Raw genomic sequence first — 13,145 nt, 5'->3', positions numbered from 1 at the left:
TTCGGAGACTAACCGAAAATTTGAATGGCGGCGTTTTAGTGAAATGTTGCCACGTAATTAATATTTTAGCCTGCTCGGTTAAACTTTTAGCCTGTTAGTTGTTGACGTTTTACACATGCATATTATATAATACCCAATACATATGAAATATAAATAAGACGCAAACAAAATCAAGTGTTTTATTTCCCAGTAAAGCCTGACAACAGTTTATTTAACCCTGAGACAGTGTCGCTGCAAACAGCTTACGTATGGCAATAATGTGCGTACGTCATGTATAGTCGGGGTAGTGGGCATTGGCTTCATGTTGATACTCTTATAATGTCAGAATTGTATAAGAGAGCAGTGAGACCCGCTCTTCTTTATGGCTCCGAATGCTGGCCGACACGAAAAGTGGACGAACAGAAAATGCACGTTACGGAAATGAGAATGCTTCGCTGGTCTGGAGGAGTAACGCGTTTAGATAAAATAAGGAACGAATACATACGCGGAACCTTCAAGGTTGCTAGTATTCCAGACAAAATGAGAGAAGCCCGCCTGCGTTGGTATGGCCATGTTATGAGGCGTGAGGATGACCACGTGACCAAAAGAGTACTTGCCATAGAAGAGGGTAAACAAGGCCCAGGACGACGACAAGCAACCTGGACACAAACTATTAAAAACGACCTAAAAGCTAGCAATGCAGTACCGGAGACAACCCACAACCGTGTGATGTGGCGCAGAACTACTAGGAGGGCTGACCCCAAGTAAAATGGGACAAAAGCCAGGACCAAGAAGAAGACTCTTATAATGTCAGAAACATTGCTTATAAAATGAGAGAGAAAAATCCTTGACTCCCTGTCAAAACTTGGTTTAATACCAATATAACTAATTTTATCAAAGTAACGTCTGCGAGCGATACCACAAATTTTGACCAATGGAAGAATTCATCGCCTCCGGCAAGACTTGAACCTGCGACCTTACCGGTCCTATCGCTACCAACTAAAATTGACAATAACAGTGATAACAGTAAAAAAAAGAATTGAAAATTTCTGAACAGAGAAGGCCCTACAGGAAATACGAAATCGATTTTTTTTATCTGCCTCTCTCCCGAATGAACAAGAGCGATAAAGAGGCAGATATTTTTATTCGATGTTGGCAGTGGGTCTTCTTTTTTTCTATGGAATGAAATACTAATTATTTATAAACAAACGTTTATTTTAATAAGACCGAGTTACAATTTTTTATTTAAATACGTACTTAATAAATAAAATATAAAAAGTATTATAGAAACAGTAATGAATGTAATGATGTGGCTTTTGGAACGCTGCTCTTGCCATGGCGTAAAAAAAAAGAACGAATGATCTGTCAGATTGGATAAGTATGTGTTGGGATGGGAAGGTCAATCACAAGTTTTTTGAGTTGAGTGATTCATTATCGAGGGGTTCAATTATTTTGTTTCCTGTTACATCAAATTTTAATACAATAAGATACAGTGCCATTTAAGACAATCAAGTGTTATACCAGTATGATAATAACAATGTTTTTGTACATGAGTAAGGGCTACGAGTGAATAGTTCAATGGAACGAATATTGTAAATTTGTGTTTGTGTATGGAAAGTGCCTTTCTGTACAATGCCTTTCGACTTTTTGTGTTGTGTGAGGCCGGGGGTGGAGGATGTGTGCGAGTTAGACTATTCCCACCAGTCCTTGACGGACGTTCCTACGGAAGTGTTCGTCTATGAAAGGACGCTCGAGACTCTACTGTGTAATAGCAACCGCATCAGTGAGTTGCCGCGCCAACTGTTTATGTGCCATGGCCTGAAGCACCTGGATCTCAGTGACAACGAGCTCCAAGCCATCCCTACGGCCATCTCGTCCCTGGTCAACCTTCACCACTTCAACATCAGCAGGAACACGCTCGCTTCGTTACCTGACACCATGAAAGCCCTGAAGTATTTAACATTCTTAGATTTATGTGTTAACCCTTTGGAAAAACTTCCCGATGCCATCACAAATTTAATTGCTTTGCAAGAATTATATCTAAACGATACCTACCTTGAGTATCTACCGGGTAATTTTGGACGACTTGCAAATTTACGCATACTTGAGTTAAGAGATAATTATTTAATGATTTTACCTAAATCTCTTTCTCGCTCAACTGAACTTCTCAGACTTGATTTAGGTCAGAATGAATTCCAACAATTCCCTGAAGTGATTGGAAGATTTACAAAGCTGAAAGAACTGTGGATCGACAACAACAGTCTGACAAGTATACCAAGTGTGATAAAACCTTTGGAGAACTTGATACATTTGGAAGCTAGCAATAATATGATCGAAGAGCTTCCTGTAGAAATTGGTTACTGTTCAAAATTAATAGACATCAGTTTATCAGCAAATACTCTCACTCAGCTCCCAGACAGCATCGGACAACTTGGCAACCTGACAACACTGAAGTTGGACAATAATAGGTTGTATTCTATCCCGGAGAGTATAGGCCAGCTCTCAAATCTAGAGGAGTTAATGCTCATGTGCAATTACATAGACAAAATTCCGTCTTCTATTGGTCTACTCAGAAAATTACAATATCTCAACATTGATGATAACATGATTAGAGCAATACCTCCTGAGATAGGAAGTTGTTCAAAGTTATCAGTATTATCACTGCGAGCAAATAAATTGACTAAGGTTCCACCAGAAATTGGTCACCTTTCTTCCTTAAAAGTACTAAACTTAGTGAGAAATTCGCTGAGCAGCCTTCCTCAGTCCCTACTGAATTGTGATAATCTTGTTGCCCTTTGGCTGTCTGAGAATCAAAGCAAACCTCTTGTGCCTATGCATTCTGAAGTGGATCCACACACCTATGAGCAAGTCCTCACTTGTTTCCTCTTTCCCCAAGTGCCTTTGACCCCCATTGAAAACAAATTGGAGAATGACAAATCTGAAAATGCAGAAGTACAGCCTTCTGCACGCCATATTAGTTTTGTAGACATGAAAGTAGCACCTAAAATACCTGAAAAGCCAGGTCAGTTAAGAAGAGCGCCAACACCTTATCCAAAGGAGTTGAGGGCTCTGGCCAAACACGCCAGAAATATTCACAAAGATGGTACACAAGATGTGTCGCCTCCTATGCAAAATGCTGTATTAATCAAAGCTGCTAAAATAACACCTACACTACAGCAGAGATTTGCATCAGATAACAAGAAAGAAATTGAAGATGAAAAAGATAATACAGATGGCAATACTGATCCTATGAAGGTTTCTATGTATGATAATGTTACACCGGATAATGCATATGACAGACCTCTAGATCTAGAGAAGACTTATAAAAGTGTAGACCATGCATTGTACCCTGATAACAATGATGATGAGAATAATGATTTTAAACCTGGTAATCACTATAACATGTCACAGAAATCACATTTTGGGAATGAACATAATACTGAAGTTTATTCTTCGAGACAGGAACTTGATAGGAATATTGTTCCGGTACCTCAAAATGTATATGCCCATATGGAACCTAAGAATTATCATAATAGCAATGAAAATAATTACCAAAGCAATTTTAATAGAGTACACAGTCAACTACAAAGATTAAGTTTAACCTCTCAAGATAGACGGTCAAATAACGAAACCATAATATCAACACATTTTGATGACAACACATACAATCACAGACCTGTAATAGACAATGCTAAAAATTTTGAGCCCATTTACCATAGAAGAGAACATCCCATAACAAAAGGAAATCACCATGAAAGAATTTATGAAACTGAGAGCTATGGTTATGCTAATGACAAGAACTACAGCCAAAGTAATTACGACTGTTACAGCTATCACCCTCATGGCAATGCGCCAAACCCGCGAGTACACACTATTAGCCAGGTCGTCAGCTCGACAACAATGCCTAATTTGAGTAACTACAGCAGCGCCTATCCAGGCCCCACTGTAGATAGTCATCATTATTCAACATCATCTCCAAATGCCAATATTTATGGAATGTCAGCCTCAAGTCCTACTTACATCCCTACTCAGTCTCCAGAATTGTATTCACCAACAGGGCATACAAATACTACTAATCCATACAGGATGACGAACACGCCTCTTATTTCGGATGACGGTAGTTACAATCATGTACACGCTCCTTCTACGCCTAACATGTATGATTTGTATGATGCTATACCAAGTCCGTCAATGGGAGCTCCGTCGAACCCACCGAGTGTGATAAGCCATCGCCACAGCCCAAGCAGTGCAATGTCTGAGCCGGTATACGGTAGAGGGCAGCCTCCGCCTTACCATATAGTAGCTCCTTACACGAAACACGCTCAATATTTCAATGGAACGGGTGGATAGTGTTTAATGAAAGGAAAACAGAAGATCTTACACAAACCCTGCCCATATCATCAATAACAAGTAAGCGGCAAGTGTTAGTGGTCTGATGTCTGTTTTCTAGACGTGCAATTTAAATGTGATACCTTCATATGTTGAAGTTGAAAAGGAAATACTGAGGTGCTACAAGATGGATTTTATTGTTGGAATGTGTCCAAAGGGATATTTTTATGACTGTTTCCTTAGTGCGATGTGAGTGCTTCATACGTTTATCGTGTGCTCGGAAACAAAAACCAACCGTTAGTCACTGCGATAGTGGAAAGCTGTGGAGTACAACGGCCGGGATTACTTCCGAGCACTGATCAAATTGATCATGATTGTAACTAAAAGCCAGAAAAATGTGGCAGCTGGCGTAGCTATTGTCAATCAATGCCAAAGTAGTGACTTCAGCTACAGTAGAGTAATTACCTAATTAAATTGAGTAGGATTTATGGCATATATGTATATGGCAATTTGTAAAAACGAGCACTCTAGGTGAAAGCGTAGGTACTGGTTTAGTACATTGTGTAACAACTATGTTGTTTCATTATACTGTTGAATATGATTGTTAAAGTAATAATTAAATTGATAAATAAAGCCTGCACAGAAAGTCGTGAAGCTCAGCTATATGGCAGCGTAATCGCAACAATTTCTTCTCACTGACAGCAGAGACGAGTTAATACTTAAAAACTGCAAATATTTATACAAAGTTCCGTACTATAAGAGTTTCACTACGTACGAGTAGGTATGAAAGAGAGGTCCTATTGCGGCTGTACAAAATGTATGGGTCTGAGACCTTAATTATTGCCCTGCAAAAAATATTATTTACTCCAAAGGTCTTTACCTGCAGTTATTAATACAATTGTTTTTCTTGTGCTCACACTAATTTTGATAGTTGCAATTATTAACTGCTCTGATTCAGTAAAAATTTGGCTGATAATCCGTCCGCTTCCCGAAATTGGGCGAGCGAAATCACCTAAAAACTTTTTATAAGAAAGTTTTCTGAGCAGGCATTGCATATTTACATTTTATCTAATACAATGTTGAAATGAAGGCTTGCACTAAACATTTTAAAAATATTTTTGTACAATTTGTCTCATGTGATATGATGTTTGTATTGTATATAGAACTAACTTCAAATATATATTTAATTTTTACTGTGTATAATTGGAACTAAATCTTATCTTTGAATTTCATTACTATATTTCTGTATATACATACATATTTAAATGTTTTGCCAGGAGGGGTATCAGGGTCGCAATTGTCTTTGCCAGGGGTCAACAAACCGCGACTGTCCTAGTTTAATAATAGTTATTTACGATACAAGTGCGGAAAATAGGTAATTCGAAACGAGTGGCGATAAATTGTTGCGAATTATCTATTCGCACGTTTATCGTACAACGTTTTACAGTACATAATATGGCCCTTTAAACTTTTGAAAAGCACTATTTTACGCACTAGTGCGGGAAGACACGTTGCTCATTAGTTCCTGAAACAGACTTTTTTTTTCCTTAAAAGACAAATGCGGCCATGAAAACGATAGACGCACGGTCATAAATAAAAGATCTAACTTTTTACAGGGCCTAGGTATATTTATAGAGTGCGGAAAGAGAAGAGTCGTAGAATGTATTGGATCCCATACATTTCACGACTCTTCTCTTTCCGCACAGACTATTTAAAAATCGTTCGCATTTTTTCCTAATTTTTTAATTTGTTCATAATCAACTGTTAATTACTATTAATGTAAGAAAGATGCAGCCTAGCCTTGTTTATGGTATGGTAATATGGTGGAAGTTAACCCCTGATAATTCAAATTGGCCGCTAGAACCCAATAATTAATTCCTAAAATCCATGAATGAATGATCGTACTTAGGTAACAGTAAAAAAAATATCAATGGACAACTCTCCATCTCACATTATACATACAATTGTAATTCAGTGAGAGATTTATACAATACCTATGTAAAAAGAGGTTGACTATTTATTTATTTTGGCTAAGTAAGTGACATGCTGTAATATTTATTTAAATTTAACTGCCGAAGATTTATTTTAACATGCAATTAAGTATTAAGCCTGATTTATCACAATTTGATAACGTTTATTTTTCTATAAGTTTATTTTTGTATGTAATGCTTTAATTGTAAATATAAAATTTATTATTTTTTATAAGATGACGTCGCAATAATTACTTGGGTATTTTTCAATTTTAGTGTTAATTAACATTATTTGTGCCATTGTCAAATTAACGCATGAAATTGACCTTTCCTATCAGTACCATAAAGGACAATAAAAACTTAAGTTTTATGATTTCTGAGAAGTTATCTTTGAAGTAAAGATACGGCTCTAACATAAATACATTTAAAACATACGTAAATAGTTTAAATGACGACTAAAGTATTAACCAACTCTTTGAAATATTCTAGTCAGTATGCAATTAAGTTAAACGGATTTTGGTACATAAAGCTCTAATCGAAATTAAAAACATTGGGACCATTATAAGAGCGTCAAAATTATTCTACGTTCTTATCTTCTTATTGTAATGTAAATACTTTTGTATTCTTAAAATTGTTATCATGTCCCATTAACGTGTGACACTGGTAATAAAATTTTGCCTGATCTGTTGCAGTTTCAGTTTTAAAAGGTTAAAATCTAAAATTAATAATTGAAAAACCTGATTTGTGGTGTAACCACACGATCGTGATTAAGAAGTATGTAAGTGATAGTAGAACTTGTACAGTCATGAGTAGTACATTTGCAATAGTTAAGACCTATTAGAATTGTAGGACCAACATTAAATACAATAAGCCAATTTTAGTTCAAATCATTTCTTAGTCACAAAATCTATAGGTATGTTATCCAAGATACCTATAAGTATTTAAAATTAATTGAATGTCTCAATTGGCGAGTAGTTTTAAACTATAATACGAACACATATTATTTCGAGTTAACTAAAACTGTCCATAGTTTTATACATAGTACGTATTATGCCTAACATAAATCTTTCAGACCGCAGGTTATTGTTACAGTCGAGATATGTGGTTTCATTGAAATTATACTTGTTTCAAGTATAAATATGTTTACGTATCTGAGGTACGCGTAGCAGGCATAATGGTATTAGTCATGAGTTCATGGCCTTTTAATTAGTATTTTGTTTGAATTTTACCAAAATCCCCGTCGCTTTAGAAATTAAACTTAATTCTTTATTTTGTCCCAAGTACTTAACTTTCCCTTTAATTTAATGTAATATACCTTTTTAAATGTCCTCGTATTTAATGTCAAAAAATCCGATCCATTTATTTCATTTATTAGTTAGATAGATTTCCAAATCATAAAAAGCTATTTATTTTCGTAATTAAACCTATTTTGAAACATAAATGATTAGTCTACGTTTAGGTAGCTATTAATATACAATTTATAAACGCATTTAAAATGCACATAGCTACTTTAGATTTTGCACAAAGTAAGGTGGACCTCAAACACAATTAATAACATGCATCTCTTATTCCAACAATATATTACTTACCGACTATTTTATTCCAGAAATTAAACAAAATTACCTACTTATTCCAAATATTTTACCATTTATATTACTTGTCCAAAAGTCAATTGAATTGAGATAATAGTTAATTACTTACATATAAAGTACTCTAGTAGATTGAAGACTTTGAATTATTTTGAGAGCATGTCCCACCTTTCATAAAAATTTGGGATCTCTATCTAAGTATCATTCTGTTTACCAGTAACATATAAATTATTCTATATACATCCATGTAGGTATATATATTATATTATATGTAACAGATGATAATTTTTGTAATTTAATTAATACTAGGTACATTCTGCATAATTTATTAATTTTAATACAGATGTAATACAAAACGCTACATTCTGAAGACTGAAACCTAAAACATATCATTATTTTCTTGTTTTATATTAAATAATTATGTAACTCTATAAAATTTTGTCTGTACTTAATTCTCTGGTCATTTCCATGGGGCAATATCTGCATTTATTAAAAATGTGTCTAATCCAAAAATGTCCATCTACAACTTTACTAGCTTAATATACCTACCTATATCTCTGCTACTTCTATATAGAGCTATTCATTGTCGCTTTGCATCCGTCGAAATGACCTCCACTGCAATAAAATATGTACTTAATTCCTAATTTTCACTTCACCTTGATGTTTTAATTTTTCATTAAAAATCTTCTTTCGTAGTAGTTCTTTCGCAGTATCAGCTCTTATCAGTTTTGTATCCAAACAAATTTAACTTAAAATCCTTAAATACTCGTAAATATCACGTTAGAATGTACATGCGAGAATGATAAGAATAAGGAAGTATTTTCAGAGTGATTTTGATTATATTTATTTATGCTCAATAGTATTTTTATTTTATTCCAATTTATTGTAGCTCGAACTCATGAGTATAGTTGGATTGAATAATCTAAAATGAGAGTTCTCGGATTTATCCTATTGGTGCAACCAGGGACAAAATAAGCTATATCTGATTATAATCGCAATTAAAGTGTAATTGTTATTTAGAGTATGATTTTCATAACTCATCTGCTCACTTTACACTAACATTAGATTGTTTATGAAGTCGTCTTTATCTAAAATATCTAGACATATTCACTAAAGGCAATGAATGCAATCCGATAATTGTAGATATTGAGGTTTTAAGGAACTGGCTAATTAAATTATACAAGGCACATAATAGATACAAAATAAATTGTTAAGGAGATCTTTACAAAGTAAAAAAGTTAGAGAATAAAAATGTATTACGTTTTCAGTTTTAAACTTCTTAGTGTACTTCTTAATACATCTGTCGTATGTAACTACTTAAATACAGAAACTCTTAGTTATGATTCTTGTTTCTTCTTATTCTTCTTATAATTGTACCTACAGCTCCTAAATATGGTCAAAAAGAAATTTTAATAACTTTGTTGTTGAACTAAACAGGTCTTAGGTGTAATATTTTCAAAAATTCAATAAATCTCTTATACAAAACAAAAAAGAACTTTCGTACGATAAAAATGCATTTAACATTTTTAAATGTTTTGTACCATATTTTATGCTTCTTGACTATTGAAAGAAATTTTGTGTCAACCGTAGTTTAAAAAATTTCTTTAGTATATGACATCTATTTTCAATAAAATAATTAAACTTATTATATTTTCGCATTCTAAAAAAAATACGATATAAAGGAACCCACAGCATATGCAAACAGGCCCGTGGCAATGGCTTTCATTGGGACTTACTATAATGAACGACACTAATACAAACAGTAATGTAACGTATGTTAATGGTAATTTAAGGGTTAATGTGAACTAGCTTAGTAGAAAACTACTGAGACGAGAAAAAGAAACATGGTACAATGGTAGGTACATACTACATACGTAACGTAAAACAAGTAAAATTCTGGTAAGAAAAAATATAGATCAGAAAGCTTTATCTTAATGTACCTACGTATATTATAAGATTTCTAAGAATGTAATAGTGATTTTATGAGGTTATGAAAGATTTTATTTATTGTGCCATAGATTTAATTAGAGTACTTAAAATGTTAAATAAAAATGTTCTATTTCGATGACTAATAAAATAATACTAATTGTAAATTAAATAGGTATTTTCGTTTTTCTAAAAGTTAATTGTCCCAAAAGTTGGCGGCTACTAGTTATAGCCGGTCAAAGAACTATCAGTAGAATAAGGCGCGAAATTCAAATTATATATCGATCACCATTCGCGCCTACATTTTTAAAATTTGCCGCCTTTTTCTACTGGCGTAAATGGCTTGACAGACTATACTTACAATGTTGAAATACGTTTTTGTTAATTTATCTTCATACTCTTTTATAGTGGAAGATTATGATTCGAACACTACACTACACCTCAACAGAGGTTAAGAAATGAAAAGAAGAAAATCTAAATTAAGTACGAGTATAATACAATGTACTTAGTTTTTTTTTATAAATCAATCGGACTGTTATTTCATCATGTCGAAAATGTTTTTCTTAATTATTGGGTTGTTTATTGTAGCCTAAGGATATAAAGGCCTCGGTTAAGACGCGGTTAGAGTTAACTCACGACGTGTCAGTGATCTCCCGCTAAGACGTGTTTGAATATTTGCGGAACCTAGCTATGTGTCAGAATGGTACTGCAACTATTCTAAATGATAATAATACATGATTCGACAATCCTGAAAAAGCAATTTCTAAAAAAATATGTATAGTTTATTTCATAAAATATTTTTTAATCTTTTCTATTGCTCTAAATGTAATTTTTGTACTTTCATAGGGCCAAAACGTATTACGATAATATTTGAAATTTAATAAATACATTGTTGATTTTTTGGAAAGGATTAAATAGGTAATTGCAATTGAAAATATTAAGATTAATCCAAGAATTTCTAGAACCCAGTAAAAAGAGGTTTATACGGGTATTGTACAAATACATTGCATCTCAATTTGAATTATTATGTTAAAATATTACATTAAAAATATAGTTTTCTTAACTTATAAAATAATAATTTGCGATATCTAATTATTTTATATAAACAAGAATTATTATAGTAATTTAGTTAATAATCTTACGTATTAGTTAAAAGCATAAGTAAATGTAGATATTTTGTATTTTATTTTTATTTATCAAGTTTTTATTACGCTTTGTCTGCTATGTATGATTACTCAGTGGTTAGTAGAGTATAGGGTTTAATAAAGAGTTTGAAACTGTATCTTTTTTATTCTTAGACCTCCTACATATGCATGGCATATACTTATACACCTCAGTATAAATTTTGGTAAAATTTTGGAAAACAAATGCCAAAGGCAATATAAATCTTCAGTGGCATTTCATAATAGACTGGTCATATTTTTCATAAAAACGATTTCGACTGGCAAAGCATATTACTTTTTGGCAACCGGGTTTTTTAACCTAATTAGACCCCGCTGAATCCGAATTTGCCGGTTGCTTGATCGAATTCTTGACCGGAAGCGAGATATTTGACATTAAAGGTCCCTTTTTTTCTTTTTTCGTAAATAACTCTTAAACGGTGGCGCATAGCAAAAAATGTTCTATTACATAAGTAATCTGCATAAAATTACCTACAAGAAACATTCGGTACAATTTTTCGCTAGGATCAATATTCAAAGAGATTTCAACGCGGGAAATTTAATTATAATCACTTCTAAGGTCCCGTTTTTTAGGTTTTCGTAAATAACTCATAAACGGTGGTCAATATCAAAAAATGTTGTTAGACTTTAATAATCTACACAAAATTTTAAATAAAAAAGATTCAGTACACTTTTCGCAGGGATCAATATTTAAAAAGATAATAAAGAGGGAAAGTTAATTATAATAAATTCTAAGGTTCCTTGTTTTTATTTTTTCGTTAATAATTTGAAAAGTATGACTCATAGCAAAAAAAATCTTATACATAAATAATAAACGTAAAATTTCCTACAAGAAACATTTAGAACACTTTTCGCTAGGATCAATATTTAAAAAGACAAAGCAGCGGGTAAGTTAATTATAATCAATTTTAAAGTCCCTTTTTAGTTTTTTGTAAATAACTCGTAAACGGTGTCCCATAACAAAATAGGTTTTTAAGAACAAATTATCTACATAAAATTTCCTCCAAAAAACATCTAGAACACTTTTCTCTAGGATCAATATTTCAAGCGATATTATAGGAAGAAAGTTAATTACAATCAGTTCACAGGTCACTTTTTTTTAGAGTTTCGTAAATAACTCGTAAACGGTGGCCCGTTGCAAAACAATATTCTACATAAATACTAAACATAAAATTGTCCACAAAAAAGGTTCTGTACACTTTTTCGCTACGATCAATATTCAAAGAGGTATTAAAGGGGGTAAGTTAATTATAATCAATTTTCAGGTCCATTTTTAGGTTTTTGTAAATGACTCGTAAAATAAGGCTCATAGCAAAATAAGTTCTTAATGTTCTTGTAAATAAATAATCGATATAAAATTTTCTACGAAAAACATATGGAACACTTTTCTCTTTTTAGGGTTCTGTACCTCAAAATGAAAATAAGCCGGCCAAGCGCGAGTCGGACTCGCGTTGCAAGGGTTCCGTGCATTACCCAATTTTTAACAATGTGTTTTGTATATGTGAAACGCGAGTGATTGCCTTTAAAAAACCCGTCGGGATCGGTTCAAAAACTAAGTAATGCCCGACTCGCGCTTGACTGCATAATTCTAATAGGTTTTCCTGTCATATAGAGGTTCTATTCTGTATATTTTTTCAAAATTTAAGACCCAATAGTTTCGGAGATAAAGCCCCTCCCCCCAAAATAAAACATTAAAATACAAAAAATTACCATCGGGGTGATGGTCTGGCCTTTATCTCCAAAAATACTGGGTCTACATTTTTAAAATAAAATAAAATAAAAATAGTTCTTTACCTATATAGACGAAAACCTAAAAATAGGGACCTGGAAATTGAATATAATTAACTTACCCCCTTTAATACCTCTTTAAATATTGATCGTAGCGAAAAAGTGTACAGAACCTTTTTTGTGGACAATTTTATGTTTAGTATTTATGTAGAATATTGTTTTGCAACGGGCCACCGTTTACGAGTTATTTACGAAAAACTAAAAAAAAGTGACCTGTGAACTGATTGTAATTAACTTTCTTCCTTTAATATCGCTTGAAATATTGATCCTAGAGAAAAGTGTTCTAGATGTTTTTTGGAGGAAATTTTATGTAGATAATTTGTTCTTAAAAACCTATTTTGCTATGGGACACCGTTTACGAGTTATTTACAAAAAACTAAAAA

At 33.0% G+C, this 13,145-nt stretch overlaps 2 protein-coding genes across 2 annotated transcripts in view; one reads left to right on the top strand and one right to left on the bottom strand.

Annotated features, from left to right (window-relative positions):
• Nucleotides 1-13,145, bottom strand: part of LOC134670228 (uncharacterized) — a 122,206-nt gene that overhangs the window by 69,220 nt on the left and 39,841 nt on the right. The window lies entirely within an intron of this gene.
• On the top strand, nucleotides 1,311-5,478 carry LOC134670223 (leucine-rich repeat-containing protein 1). The gene has a single exon (XM_063527941.1). It carries the CDS (start codon nucleotides 1,612-1,614, stop codon nucleotides 4,327-4,329), a length of 2,718 nt encoding a protein of 905 aa, XP_063384011.1. The 5' UTR covers nucleotides 1,311-1,611; the 3' UTR covers nucleotides 4,330-5,478.

The sequence above is a fragment of the Cydia fagiglandana genome, chromosome 13, assembly GCF_963556715.1.
Source record: "Cydia fagiglandana chromosome 13, ilCydFagi1.1, whole genome shotgun sequence".
Classification (NCBI taxonomy): Eukaryota; Metazoa; Arthropoda; class Insecta; order Lepidoptera; family Tortricidae; genus Cydia; species Cydia fagiglandana.
The sequence above is the reverse complement of the archived record's forward strand: the minus strand, read 5'-3'. Positions and strand labels throughout refer to the sequence as shown.